General features: G+C 44.7%; 1 protein-coding gene across 3 annotated transcripts in view; it reads right to left on the reverse strand.

Moving 5' to 3' along the window:
- ARAP3 (ArfGAP with RhoGAP domain, ankyrin repeat and PH domain 3) overlaps positions 1 to 16002 on the reverse strand; it is a 345521-nt gene that overhangs the window by 19242 nt on the left and 310277 nt on the right. For all 3 annotated transcript variants that reach the window (XM_082254616.1, XM_082254617.1, XM_082254615.1), the window contains exon 32: positions 1545 to 1682. In XM_082254616.1, coding sequence (XP_082110742.1) covers positions 1545 to 1682 — 138 coding nt within the window. The remainder of the gene's footprint in view (positions 1 to 1544; positions 1683 to 16002) is intronic.

A 16002-nucleotide genomic window follows, 5' to 3' on the forward strand; every position in this document is an offset into this window, starting at 1 on the left:
TTCTTGTGAATGAGCAGCCCAAACCAACTGTATACATTTATTATATATATATATATATATATATATATATATATATATATATATATATATATATATATATATATAATGTATACAGTTGGTTTGGGCTGCTCATTCACAAGAATTACATATATATATATATATATATATGTGTATATGTATATATATATATATATATATATATGTATATATATATATATATATATATATATATATATATATATATGTATATATATATATATGTATATATATATATATATATATATATGTATATGTATATGTATATACATATATATATATATACACATAAAAAGTACAGTAAAACTGCAGGAAAGGGCACTGGGGGTCAAACTAATGTGATTTTTTTTTTTATTTTGAATGGTATCAGTGTGTTTGGTGCGTTTTTACATTTGAATTTGCCGCTGGTTCCACCCCCCTGCGAACGTCACGTCGCAGGAGACGGAAGCCTGGGGCACGGAGAGGATCGGGAGGAAGATCCGCCGCGAGACACTGCCGAGACACATTGCTGGATCCCGGTGACAAGGTAAGTAACCTCTTTTACAGGATCCAGCGATGCTTCTGGCGGTACCCCGAGTGTGGCTCGGGGTTACCGCTTTTGGCTCTGAAATGTAACCCCGAGCCACGCTTGGGAATACCGCTAGGAAGGTTAAACCCAAATGCAAAAATGTAATATATTGCAGTTCAGCAATCATTACATGCGGTGGCTATGTTAGTTTTCTTTTTTAAACTTTTCCCCCTCTGTTTTTACCTAGGAATTTGGCCAGTAACATACCTCCTGTATTAGAGTACCCCCACTTTGGATAAAGGAGCATAGGGGCACCTTTGGACAGCACCATTATTATTCTGGGGTGAGGGAGTGTTAGATCTGCTAGCAGATTTAGATATACTAACAAGCTGAAGTAAAACACCAGGTCACACTGCTGTTACAGCAACAGTTTTTTTTTTCTTTTGGGGTAAAGGTTTTACATGAATTAATAAAAACTGATCATTGTTAGCACCCCTGTCAGTGGTAAATGGTTTGTCTCAACACACTAATGGCTACATTTAGAGGAGAGCTTGTTCTTTTGAAAAACAACAGACTTACTGGCTAGATTGCCATGTAAAAATAAAAGAAAGAAAGCCTAAAAAAGAAAACGAATGCAGCCATCACATCTAATGATCTAAAGACTTGGAAAGCTGCAATATAATACATGGTTGTTTTGGGGTTTAATGCTGCTTTACCAATGGTTATGATTTGCGCCCCCCTATTACCTTTTTTGACATATTTATTGAAATCAAGTTGCTAACTAGCACTGTTCGGGAATGGGCTGTTTCAGGTATGTGAAAGTTAAATAATGTGGATATCACACTTCCATCTTTGGTCCTACTCAAACAAATACCATTATTTTTTCACACAGTCTTCAGGATTGCATAATATTGTGTAACAAAAAGACATGGCTGCAACACTCTACCAAGCATGCATGATTTGCCCCAGTCAACCATGGACCTACTTCACTGAAACTTACCAGTGTCTGATTAGCAGTCACCATGGTAGAGTTGGTGTCATCCCCACGAATCGGTACTAAAGGCATAGTACCAAATTTCTGCTTTGTTACATCGGAGGAGGAATGACGTCTTAAAATCACTGGCCGTAGATCATCATGCTGCAAAACAATAATGTTTGTTTTTATTTATAAATAATACATCATTTAAAAGCCTTGTATCCCCATTAAAGGGATGTGTGATGTTTGTGTATAAATATTTATATTAATATATTATTATATGTAGCACCCTCCTAGGTAGGTGCTAGGAAAGAGCATATTGTGGCCCTGTCTGCTATCAGAGGGGCATAATCATTTAGTTAGGCTGTCATGTGCTTCCAGGTGTGTCTGTTAAGCTTGGGGAGTCTCCCCACTGTATGCAATGAGGGCACTTGTTGGGCAGTGGAGGAAACCTGACAAATAGCACACCAGGGCTTATATTAGTCTCAGTGGGCAGAATCTGCCACAATGCACTCTGCGATGGGGTATAAGTCTGAGGGGAGCACATGACAGAGTGTCTTTGGCGGGAAGCAGAGTCCCAGGAGGAGGGTGACGGCTGTCTCTCCTCTTGTCAGCGCGAGTGAGGGTGTCGTGGGCAGTCGGCCTACAGGATGAAGGTTGAGCTGAGCTGCAGAGAGGGATCCAGTGTGCTGTGGACCGAGTGGAGCTGCTGGGCAGAAGTTTCCAGGAAAAACAGTATTGTGAGTACTCGAAACTGCCCAGGGGTCTGCCTAGGAGAGAGGACCACTCCAGAAGGTTTGAGGGATTCAGGAGCCAGCTAACCAGTGGAGGAAGGCTTAGAAAGGGGGTGCCAGAGTTTAAAGCCCTGAAGATAAGTGAGTGAAAGGGGGCGCCGGTGTGGGCCCTGAAGTCTTCAGCAGCGCAGCAGTAGTACAAGTAGCTACCTCAGCAAGGAGTGCTTAAGGGAGCTCAAAGAGGACTTCTTTATGCAAGAAAGCAGTCCAAAGTCAGTTTGGAGTTAACATGCGGCAAGCCAGCGTTAACCAGCGTTAACCGGCGTTGACCGGCATCTAGCCAGCGTCAAGTTAGCGCCACTCGGCATTTTTCAGTTGTCCCTAGCAATTTGTGTATAGTTGAGCCAAAGGAGTATCCCACTCATTCCCTTCTCCCATCCAGGTTCTCAATAAATACAAAAAACCCAAAGATACTGGACTGGTCATTGTCTCTGTGCTCACACTTGGAGAACATGCTTAAATGTGCTGTTGTTGCTAGCGGTAACCCAGGCGGACCCATATCCAGCAAAACGGCTGGGAATCCTGCTACTATATATATATATATATATATATATATATATATATATATATATACAGGCCCGGACTGGGACAAAAAATAGGCCCGGGCATTTTGGACTGAGCAGCCCGGGAGGGAGGGGGTGACAGGGGCGTGGTGGGGCGTGGCGGGGTGTTCGTCTGGATGGTTGATGACAGGATTTAATGTTCCAGGATGTGTGGATTTGATTACGGTACCTTTTTTAGTTTAATCTGACAGACTGGGTTCAATTTAGATCAGAGCTGCCATATGATGCTGTTTTTTTTTGTCTTACTTTAAATCCTGCTTTGATGGTTGAGTCCTAAAAATATTATGAAGCAGCACAAGATGAGGGTTACTCTAACCAAGGGGTAGACAACCTTTTTGGGCACAGTGTGCCGAAAAATGTTTTCAAAGAAATTGGGAGTGCCAGATACTTAAAAAACAACTGTCAACTTCATATAAAGTAACTGCTGTAAACCGCTTGAATGATAGTAAGAAATCAAGTGAGCTTTGCACCTTCACACCTCAGATCACCCCAATTCCTGCACCTTCACACATCAGATCTCCCCAATTCCTGCAGCTTTACACCCCAGATCACCCCAATTCCTGCACTATCACACCTCAGATCACCCCAATTCCTGCACTATCACACCTCAGATGGGCCCCAATTCCTGCACAACCCCCCCTTAGCTCACCCCAATTCCTGCACCTTCATACCTCAGATCACCCCAATTCCTGCACTATCACACCTCAGATCACCCCAATTCCTGCACCTTCACACCTCAGATCACCCCAATTCCTGCACCTTCACACCTCAGATCAGCCCCAATTCCTGCACTATCATACCTCAAATCACCCCAATTCCTGCACTATCACACCTCAGATCACCCCAGTTCCTGCACCTTCACACCTCAGATCAGCCCCTGGTAGGCTGGCACTGGCAGCAACAATTTTATTCAAATCAGGATTTCTTCTGCAAATAGCCTGGCCTGGCAGGCTGACACTGGCAGCAAATATTTTATTCAAATCAGGATTTCTTCTTCAAATAGGCTGGCATCAGTCAGACAATTACCAAAACCAATGTCATCATGTCACCTATGTAAACCCACTATTAGGGATAAGAAAATAGTGAATCAATGAGTAGGGTGGGGTGGTATGTGCTAGAGAAGAACAAAGTGATGGGGTGCAGAGAAAATTTGAATATTCTAGGCTGTGTGGGGACAGGACAGAAGAGCTAAAAGCAAACTGGGATGGAAAGGGTGTACGATCAGTTAGTGGAATGCTGAGCTGAGCCCAGAGGAAATGTTTTTCTCTTTTAAATGTCTGTTCATTTTATACTGATGATTTGAAAATTTAATAAATTACGTTTTTTCAATATGTGAAGTGATTGTGTCATGCTCACCCATCAGGAGCCCTCCTCAGCATATCCACTATTTTTATCTCTAGGTACCAGTATCCTATTACCCTTTGGGGTGATGGATCAGAGTCCTTGGTTCTTTTATCTGTTTACTAGGATTGGAGGTCTCCTGTATGATTAAATCACACCCACTAAGGCTATCTTTGTTTGATATCATGTTCTATTCAGGGTGAAATACCCAGCTCTATTAGCCCTGTGGGAGTGTACTCTTGGTGATCATTAATTGATTATGTGTTATGTTGATTCAAGGTTTGTTGCTAGAATTTAATTAGTAATAATTTATGTATGATTTATTTTTGTGGTGGGAGTTCTGGGTTTAAGCAGGCTTATGCATTGCCTCTGAGAACTGGTTTGTGATTTGGGTTACAAGACAGGGGATATGCCCCTCGATATTACCCTCAACACCTGCACTGAGTGTCCATCATAGACAATTAGTCCACTGTTGTCTTATATTTCCCCGTGTCTCTTGGTCAGGATACTTCTATTTCTGGGAACGAATTCCCCCTCACTTGGCTCTGGCCCTGTTTCCCCCTTCTCCTCCTCCCCTTCCTCTCTGGCAAGTGTGAGGAAATGGCATGCTATGGAGGAACCAAATGGGATAAGTTTATGGATTTAGTTGAGAAGTCCTATAAAACAAGTACCCAAACGCACATAGGCTTGGAGGTCTTCTTCCAGCAACTCACCAGACTAATGGAGAAAAAGTCCACCGTTAGCTGGCATATCAGATATTTTGACTTCTATCTAAAAGAAAAAATCAACCCCATTGGTCTCCGCATTCAAGTGTTCCCTGCGTTTGAGATACAGGATGAAGTGAAGTGTAGGAGGCAATGGGAAGCGAGCCTTACCAAATGCACGGCTAACCTAATGGGGCTGTTGAGAACTAGGCAGGCTCTGGAGGTTGCTGAACTGGACAAAGAAATAGATAAGCTACGTAGTGCCAATGAAGAAATCTTTCATGGTTCTAGTCGTACCCGCCAGACAGCTAGGCGTGGCCACCCCACTGGTGCCTTTAAGAGGTATTGAACCTGTGTCCTTCTGGCTTCCCAGTCTGCAAACTAGCCTCTGAGCCACTTCAGGACTTTGGATAACTCCTGTTTATTCCTGTATTGCCTGCAGCACTAGGGGGCTGGATTTCACCAGAGGCTCAGACCTGTCAGTAACTCTCCAGCTGTATTTGATACCTAATTAACAAGGTATAAGACACTGCCCCTCCCTAAGGGCAGTGTCAGTTCATTGATTCTGGTTTCCTGGTTTGGTTCCTGTTGTTTGAGTTCCTGCATTCCTGTTTGTTTCCGGCATCTGACCCCTGGCTTCACCTGACGGTTCTCCTGCTCTAGTCCTTGCCTGTATTTGGACCTGGTTATCCTGAACAGCCCCCGTGCACAAACTCACAGGCCAGGTGGCTTCTTACCTGGTCACCCTGGTCTGTGTTTGTTTGCAAGGGTGAGCATAAATCTCTGCCTGAATGACTCCCAACAAAGGTAAGCCTTGACAAAATCTCACAACATCCAGATTTTGCTAAAAGGGAAGAAACCTTGATGCAACATCTGGAGCGTTTCAACAGAGATATTCAACAGAGATATTTTGGAGAAAAAAGATACCAAGTTTATTAAGGACAAACTTGCCTTTGCTGGGGGGTATGCCTATCGCTGGCAGCGGGGTCGCGGCCAGAGGAGGGGCAGACCCGTACGGCGCCAGGATTGGCAAACGGACAACTTGTCAAGATCTGAATCGGAGTTCTCCTTGGTATCTTCTGTTTCCTCGCAACGCTCTCCGTCCAGACGACAGAGAGGAATGGGGGGGACGGGCACGGCAGGAAATAGAGGTCGAGGCAGGAATAGGGGGAACAGTGGGGGCCACGACATCCTAGTGAACGAAAACAAGAAACGGGGAATATCAGGACAGGGCCAGCGTACCACAAAGGGGAAACAATTAGGAACTGAGACTGATCAGACCCCTAGGGGCGAAAGTAATTTATCTATGTTTAGAGGGAACCAGAACAACGCTGGTAGAACTCAGCGTGAGTTAGGAGCGGTCCCCAAAACGTTATCTCACAACTCTAGTGAGGTGCCCTCTATCCCCGAAACAATCCCTTTAGGAGCCGTGGGGCCCAGCCCAGGATCAGAGATAGACAAGAAATCAGGGACACTAGATGCTTATATGATAAGACAACAGGGAACTCCAGCTCCCTTGATATAATTAATCTATCTTCTTATCAATTGAGCAATTGTGAATGTGAAGTTCTCAGGCTGGGCCTGAGCTTCTGTCCGGCGCGTGGCTTGAATAAATTCGATGTGGTCAAGGATCTGCACCTCTTTGCCAGGAACCTAACATTTAAATATCTATATGATAAATAACGCACTAAATGTTCCGGAGGGGATGAAAATCCCTATAAGGACTTTAAAGTGCAGGATTTTAAGATGTTGAAAATTCTAATGCAGTTATGGGAGGAAAGTGGACAGGAGGGTTCAACCTCTGAACAAGATTCCTCCTCAGATGAGGACAAATCGGCTCCTTGTACCAGACCGTCTTCATTCAAGCCACGATCCAAGAAGTTTCCAGGCTTACAAACCTGCCCTGCCATCTGGGCATTTTTAAAACAAACCACGAGAGATATCGAGGGTCTCTCAGCAGACTTGCCTTTTCAGTCTAACCTTACAAGATCACAAAGGGAGGCTTTACATAATTTAACCACCAACACAGACATTGTCGTGAAACCCTCCGACAAGGGGGGCAATGTCGTCGTGATGGACAGTTCCCAGTATGAGAGGATGTGCGAGAGAATATTGTCCATCTCCGACTGGTACTCCGTTATATCCTCGGAGTTGGCCAATACTCTCTCAGCCAGATATAATACCCTGATCTTGAATGCTTACCAACAGAATATCATCAATCATGACGTATATCTTTTTCTCAGGACGGATTGGCCCATTACACCTACTTTCTATGCGCTCCCCAAGGTTCATAAGAACCTTGGGGATCCGCCAGGGTGCCCCATCGTATCGGGTGTAGGTTCACAGACTGAGCATGCAAGTCAGTTCGTGGATAGTCACCTGAGGCCTCTTGTTGAAGTTCTGCCTTCGTATCTTAAGGATACATTGGATCTCCTTCGGGCAGTTGAGGGGGTGCTAGTTCCGACGAATGCATTGTTGGTAGCAATAGATATTGAGGCCCTCTATTCGAGTATCCCTCATGGGAGGGGTATCGAAGTGGTGTCCTCATTTCTATACGAACAGGATGAATCCTTATGGCCAACAATTGATTTTGTGGTTCTGCTATTGGACCATATACTTCGGTCCAATGTTTTCACTTTTAAGGGTACCACCTACCTCCAGGTACAGGGCGTGGAGATGGGGACTTCGTGTGCCCCGTCATACGCGACCCTGTACCTGGGGGGTGGGAAAGGTCCATTTTCCATGATGACTCCTTGTCTATATACCTGCGCCATATTTTGTTATGGCGCAGGTATATAGACGACGTGTTCGTCATTTGGACTGGGAGTACCCAGGAGTTACAGGAGTTTATGAAGGTTTTATCGGTGAACTCCTTTAACCTTAAGTTTACGATGGAATACAATACGGATAGTATTCCGTTCCTTGATACTCGTTTATTCTTGGATCAAGATCGGATACTCAGAACCACGTTATACCGAAAGGAGACCTTGGGAAATACTATCCTGCATTTCAATAGCAGTCACCCCAGATCTCTAATTAGGAGTATCCCCTATGGTCAGTACCTTCGCTTGCGCAGGAATTGTGGAAGACGAAACGCCCTTTGTCTTTCCGCATTGGAGACCACCTATACTATCTGGAGGTAGGGTTGGTCTATACCCCCATATGCAAACATGTGGGGGTATATCATAATTTCAACCCAGAAGTGATTAAATTCTTTGTACTGGAGGTAATTAAACCAAATGTTCGGGGGGGAGAATATTGATCAGAAAGTCCTCCAATGTGAGGCGAAATGGATTTATGACCTGCGAGCAACCCAGCCCCCAGGACTAAATTCCTCCATCTCTTATCAAACTTTCCTCACTTGATTGGGGATTGGGAACTGGTTCCTGTGCTCATATACCCTTCTTTTGGAATATACTCGATTCCCTCCAAAAGTACCCATATATCCTTCTTGAGGAGTATGTTCGATTTCCTCCAATAAATCCTCTCAGGGCCCGTCAATTAATTAGTAGAGGCATATGCGGTGCTGATACCTAGGATTCCCTGAAACACATTGTTTTGTTAGTGGTTACAGTATGTTAAACAATATATTCTGTTGGTTATTATAACTATTGGTCTCTTCCCTTGTAACTGTATAGGGATACATTCAAATTATTTTGTTTATTTTTATGTTGAAATATATTTGTGTCTAGGAAGTACCCTGGGGATATACATCTCCCCTGGGTTGCTTCATGGGGTAAGGTTGTGTGGTGGGCATGGGGGTTCCATGTTGCGGCTGGTGCGGGTTATCGCCTTGTGCTCTATGGGGGTGCAGCGGGATGTCCCTCTAGTGGTGGGATGTTCGGGCGCAAAGCCCGGTGAGTGCGGGTGTCTTTATGACGCTCCACTTCCGGGCCGGCCTTTGGCCGGTGACGATGGCGGAGCGCGGTGCGTGATGATGTCACATGCGGCGCGTCCGTCCATCATTCAGCGCCCGCACCGGAAGTGGTTGAGATCACTTCCGGTGGAGTCCGGCCTTCTTTAGGAGGGGATGTGCACGGCCAGGTCATGGTGTCTCAGCCTCCGTCCGTATGTGGCGGCGGGGGCGTCCTGGTTTGGTGTGGCGTGCAAATAACAGGTATGTGGGGAATAGGGATATAACTGCTCAGGGGCTCCTTTTGTTTTGGATGGGATTATGGCTCTATTCTAACCTGGCCTTCGGGTCCAGGCTATTTTGCCGATGCCTGCCTCTTCCCTCTCTCCCCCTTTGGTGGCTATAAAGAGGGCTATACCTGTCTCTTCCCTCCCTTTCCTCTCTCCCCTGGTCTGGTGGCTGCTAACATGGTCCCTCTGCTCTAGCTGGTGTACTCCCAATCCTCACTATCTATCTATGCTTGCTGCCCCCTCTCCTCTTCTGGTGACCTACAGTATACCTCACAGTGAGGGAGGGGGACTGGGACACCAATTAAACCTCTAATAGAGACGGTTCCCTTTTCCCGATTCAGGATCCATTGGATGGGACGTTCTCCTTGAGGTGGTGTGTATCTTATCTACTTAATTTCCTACTTTTTCACTGAGTGTTGGGTGCGGCTCTCAATCTATCTAGTGATATGGAATAGCCTGATATGATGCAATGAGGGGGAGGAGGGGGAGTTGTGGGAAACATCAGGCCTATTATGTATATATACGCTTCTTGTTTTTCAGAGCCCACCGAGCTACCCCATTTAGGGGATATTTTATTCCTTTTTCTGGATAGCCTTTGTTCCCCCGAGGTCCTTGATTTTGATCTCCTTCGGAATAAGGGGCGGGGCTCGACACCCCATCTTTTGGGACAACTCTTCTTGCCCCTTTGGGGGCCGGAGGTGCTCAGTCTGTACTTCCTTGAGCGCGAGTGTGAAATTGTGCATCGGGTTGTATGTGGAACCCCTGGTCACCAACAACTATCCTTAATCTCTCTTTTCATGTGGTGAGCATATATTATATATTTTTGATGTAGTAGAGTAATGTTTCATAGTAGATACTGTTGTACTGGAATAATACGATGTTGTTATATTTGTAAACTTAATGATACATTTTCTCTTTTTGTAATAGTCCACCCGGGACTGGCTATGGTCTTTGAAAAAGCCCATCCAAGGGCGAAATGCGTCATTCCTGTCCCAGGGCACATGTGAGATTTATCTGGACTGTTGTACCGAATGTACCATGGAAAATGTTTTTCTCTTTTAAATGTCTGTTCATTTTATAATGATGATTTGAAAATTTAATAAATTACGTTTTTTCATTATGTGAAGTGATTGTGTCATGCTCACCCATCAGGAGCCCTCCTCAGCATAGCCACTATTTTTATCTCTAGGTACCAGTATCCTATTACCCTTTGGGGTGATGGATCAGAGTCCTTGGTTCTTTTATCTGAGCCCAGAGGATGTAGGACAAGTGTTGTAGAGATTTATAGACAGAACAGATAAGAGAAGGACAAAAATCAACAGGGCAGAGAAGCAAGGAGGATCGGTGTGGCTTTACTGGCTTACATTCACTGCATGTCAGACAGTCTTATCTTTGTGACTGATGAGTGAGAGCCGCGGCCCACCGGGAATATGCCCGGTTTTCCCTATGGCCAGTCCGGCCTGTATATACAGTGGGTACGGAAAGTATTCAGACCCCCTTAAATGTTTCACTCTTTGTTATATTGCAGCCATTTGCTAAAATCATTTAAGTTCATTCTTCTTCCTCATGAATGTACACATAGCACCCCATACTGACAGAAAAACACAGAATTGTTGACATTGTTGCAGATTTATTAAAAAAGAAAAACTGAAATATCACATGGTCTTAAGTATTCAGACCCTTTGCTGTGACACTCATATATTTAACTCAGGTGCTTTCCATTTCTTCTGATCATCCTTGAGATGGCTCTACACCTTCATTTGAGTCCAGCTGTGTTTGATTATACTGATTGGACTTGATTAGGAAAGCCACACACCTGTCTATATAAGACCTTCCAGATCATAATGCATGTCAGAGCAAATGAGAATCATGAGGTCAAAGGAACTGCCTGAAGAGCTCAGAGACAGAATTGTGGCAAGGCACAGATCTGGCCAAGGTTACAAAAAGATTTCTGCTGCACTTAAGGCTCCTAAGAGCACAGTGGCCTCCATAATCCTCAAATGGAAGACGTTTGGGACGACCAGAACCCTTCCTAGAGCTGGCCGTCCGGCCAAACTGAGCTATCGGGGGAGAAGAGCCTTGGTGAGAGAGGTAAAGAAGAACCCAAAGATCACTGTGGCTGAGCTCCAGAGATGCAGTCAGGAGATGGGAGAAAGTTGTAGAAAGTCAACCATCACTGCAGCCCTCCACCAGTCGGGGCTTTATGGCAGAGTGGCCCGACGGAAGCCTCTCCTCAGTGTAAGACACATGAAAGCCCGCATGGAGTTTGCTAAAAAAACACCTGAAGGACTCCAAGATGGTGAGAAATAAGATTCTCTGGTCTGATGAGACCAAAATAGAACTTTTTTGCCTTAATTCTAAGCGGTATGTGTGGAGAAAACCAGGCACTGCTCATCACCTGTCCAATACAGTACCAACAGTGAAGCATGGTGGTGGCAGCATCATGCTGTGGGGGTGTTTTTCAGCTGCAGGGACAGGACGACTGGTTGCAATCGAGGGAAAGATGAATGTGGCCAAGTACAGGGATATCCTGGACAAAAACCTTCTCCAGAGTGCTCTGGACCTCAGACTGGGCCGAAGGTTTACCTTCCAACAAGACAATGACCCTAAGCACACAGCTAAAATAACGAAGGAGTGGCTTCACAACAACTCCGTGACTGTTCTTGAATGGCCCAGCCAGAGCCCTGACTTAAACCCAATTGAGCATCTCTGGAGAGACCTAAAAATGGCTGTCCACCAACGTTTACCATCCAACCTGACAGAACTGGAGAGGATCTGCAAGGAGGAATGGCAGAGGATCCCCAAATCCAGGTGTGAAAGACTTGTTGCATCTTTCCCAAAAAGACTCCTGGCTGTATTAGATCAAAAGGGGGCTTCTACTAAATACTGAGCAAAGGGTCTGAATACTTAGGACTATGTGATATTTCAGTTTTTCTTTTTTAATAAATCTGCAACAATGTCAACAATTCTGTGTTTTTCTGTCAGTATGGGGTGCTATGTGTACATTCATGAGGAAGAAGAATGAACTTAAATGATTTTAGCAAATGGCTGCAATATAACAAAGAGTGAAAAATTTAAGGGGGTCTGAATACTTTCCGTACCCACTATATATATATATATATATATATATAATGTGAGGGATTAGCTCGGTGGCGGGTGTGGATGACCCCTTGGGGGGTGCGTTTTCCCAGAGAGGTAGCCGACAAGTGCTTGCAAACAAACAGTGTGGTTTATTAAATGGTGTTTTCTTCACCAGGCTGTATGCAGCAAAACATCCAAAATAAAATAAAACAGAAAATAAATCCTTGCCTCTGTGGGCGGCTACCTTCTCACAACTGGAACCTGCCTAAGTGTCTGTCTCCAACCTACCGTCGGGCAGACTTCCTTGTCCTACAGCGGACACTCAATAGTCCTTTTATAATAGCTTCACAGGGCAACACAGTCCTTTTGTTTCTTTCACATCAACAGTTCGTCTTCTCACCTTTGAGACGTATTCACCCTTGGTTACCGTCCCGGGCACACATCACTCCGGGGGGTCTTCTCCCAGGCCCACACATCCTGTCGGGAGGCACACGCTGACTGTCCTCCTGCTCCCAGCCCACATGGCTTCAGGATGCAGCTTCTGGAGGCAGCAAACAATAGGAATTTCTCTGAACAAATTATAGAGCCTTAACTCCCTCATTCTGAACAGGTGAAGGCCTTTCAACTTCCTGCTGGCTAGCTCTGTAGCCAACACCCTAAATTAATTAATGGACTTTCTAAATCAGGTAGAAATGTATCTCCTTCCTGTGACTACATTCCCAGATTTAGCTGACTTCCTGTTACATACCCCCCCCTCTTGTTTCAACCCTAGGGTTGGGACACAGATTTCCAGGCACGCATGTGTCAAGCACTGCTGACTCACTGATAAGCCTCCTATTATCCTCAAGCTTCCGGATGAAACTGTTTTGTCATCTTCATTGACGGATTTCTCATAAATGCCACACAGTTTGTCTCTCATCTCATATACACATTCTTCAACTGCATTTTTGGCATCATTTCGCTCCTTCTCGTTTCTGTCATCTTCATTGACAGCTTTCTCATAAATGTCAGACAGCTTGTCCCTCATAACCGTCTGTCCAATCCACCATGGAGGACCGTGATCCATAGGCAACTCAATTGGGCTAGTCTTAATGTCTTCAACATTCTTAAGACGCCTCTCTCTGCAATCCATAAATGTTTTCCACAAAACTTTGAGAACCTTTGCTTCACTAAGCTTTGTTCCAAGTAGGGACTCTTGACATCCCTCTGTGACTTGAGTTGCCTCTCCATACAGCTGTACACAATCATTGACTTTTTGTTGTAAAAGGGAATGATCTTCCTTCTTGAGCTTTGCTTGCTCTAAGATGCTGTGCAGAGGATTTTCCAATTGAGACAACAGGCTGTCACACATTTCTTCAAAGTGACCCCTGTTCCTTTTCCCAGAGATATCAATATCATTCAAACATTTCATATTCATAGGCAGATCTGAAGCATTTGCACTCATCAACTTCTTAAACTTTTCGCCCTCCTGAGCGAGTCGCAGTAAAGGCCTACTACTTGATTTGATATTCAGTTTATATTTCTTGCCAAACTCTTCACAGAAGTAGCCAACCAGAACATCATCAACTTTCCTTCCACCAACATAGGGGTCAAAGGCAACAACACAGTTGAACCCAGCGATCTGGGTGGTATCCATTATAGACCTCCTCTCTGCATCAGTGAAGAAGCATGGAACTGCAACACATTCTTTTACAGGTTTCTTCAATGCACTTTCTGCTGAACTATTTGACCGCTCAAGGTCACCTAGTTCTTTTTCTCTATCTGAATTCCACATGGAATGCATCTCAAGATCACGATCAAACTTCTGCCACCCGTCTTTCACCAGTTCCATTTTGGAAACACTCCCTGAAAGGCACTTATTCATTTGCTTCACGTTTTCACCAACAGCCTTAGTTTTCTCCACTAGGTTTTCAGCCTGAACTGAGAAATCACCACATTTCTTACTCAGCTCCTTTGTTTGCTGAAGCTCTAATGATACATTTTCCAATGCTTGAAGTTTTTGAAGGAACGGTTTATTCCAAAGGGGTGATTCAAGCCACGTGTCATCACATTTCTGAGGCTCACTCAGGACAGACCCCAAAACACTGATCCTTTTAAAAACTGCATCAGGCACACTATCCCCTCTTTGGGACAGATCCTCTGTTGCCTGGAATTCCTCTTCCAGTTCCTGCAACGGAATCTTCATCTCTTCTACTTGCTGTTCTAAGGCTCGTTTAGACTTTTCTAGCTCCTGAACGCTTTTCTCAACCTCATCCTTGTAGCTGACCACATGTTCCATCTCTGTACATAGCTGCTTGTTAACTCTTTCTAGTTCAGCCTTGGACTCTAGAGCTTCCTCCAAAGAGCGAGCCAAGAACAGGGCTTTGCTCTCGTTATCACGCGCCTCCGCTTCTGCGCGGTCGCGTTCTTCTGCATATTTTGCAGACACAGTCTTCTCTTCACCAAGCATCTGATCAAACTTCTTTTTCACATCTTCAACACACTGTAATGAAGCAACGCTTTCTTCCATGCGTTTTTTCATATCCGCTATCTGAGCTTGCAATGTTGCGACTTGCTCTGATAGGTTTTTCTTTGCTTCCGCCTCCTCTTTTAATTGTTCCAGGAAGCCATTTTTCTCATCTTCCATTTGTTTGAGCTTTGTGCTAAAACTCAGCCTTTGACACCTCTCTTCCTGTAAGAGTTCCTGCGTGTCTTGCAGCTGCGATTCCAAGATAGAAAAATCTTCCGCAATTTCTCTAGATTTGCTGTCTGCTTGAGAAAGCTGATTTGTAACATTGTCCAACTCAACCTGCAGTCGGTTTGCCTTCTCTGACAGCTTAGCACACAATCGGTCACCTTCTGACACCTTGACTTGCGATTCCAGAAGCTGTGCCTCTACTTTTTCCCTCTTATGTTCACAATCTTCTTTTCCCTGCATAAGAGCCTTCACCTCATTGGCTAGCATCTGGGAATAAGAATGTAATTCTGCCACACAGGCTTCTTTCTCCTTTAACTGCTGCTGGACACGTTGGGCTTCCCCTTTCCAACTTTCACAGTCCGCACGCCATTCATCTACCACATTGCTTAAAGTAGTGAGCTCATACACAGTACTCAGTAATTTAGCCTCTCTTTCACTTTTCTCTTTGTCGCTGAGAGACAATGTCGCTTTCAGAGCAACATTCTGTTCCTGCGACTCCTGCAGGTCTATTTTTGTAGCTCCCAAAGACTGAAGACTTTTTTCCAGCTGATTACGCAACTCCAACATATCAGCCATACTTTGCTTCTGCAAAGTCTGAATTTCACTTTCCTTTTCCATGAGGATGGTATCTTTCTCCATTATAGTCTCTCTGCGTTTTTGCAACTCGACCAAAAGAAGAGCAGTGGATTCTTCCCACTGTGACACATGAGACTTGAGTAGTTCATTCATTTCCTGCAAGTTTCTATGCTCCATTTTAAGCAATTCCAAGGCTTGTTCCTTTTCTTCCATTTTCCGTTGCAAGGCATCCAACTCAGCCCTGCACACATACTCGGTTTCCTCCAAACCGATGGCCTCCATTGGCTGCTGGCGTCTCTGTTTCCAGCCTGCCATGCTCTCTTGATGAGCCTTTTGTTGAGCTGCAAAGCTCCGCTGAAAATCCGCATTTGCCTGCTGTTGAGCTGCATTTGCTTGCTGTTGAGCTGCATTTGATATAATCAGATGTTTCAACATCTCCTCCATTTTGAGTTTACTTTTCATCTGAGCACACTGCGTCTCCATAGCAGTTTCATCAGTGTTGCTAGGGACAACAACCTTCCTCTTTAGTAGACTCTCTTTAGGCATGGATGGGGCTGGTTCAGACGGTAGCATCCCCTCCATCCATAGAATCCGGTCTCTCAT

The sequence above is a fragment of the Pelophylax lessonae genome (assembly GCF_965119305.1).
Source record: "Pelophylax lessonae genome assembly, chromosome: 4".
Taxonomy (NCBI): Eukaryota; Metazoa; Chordata; class Amphibia; order Anura; family Ranidae; genus Pelophylax; species Pelophylax lessonae.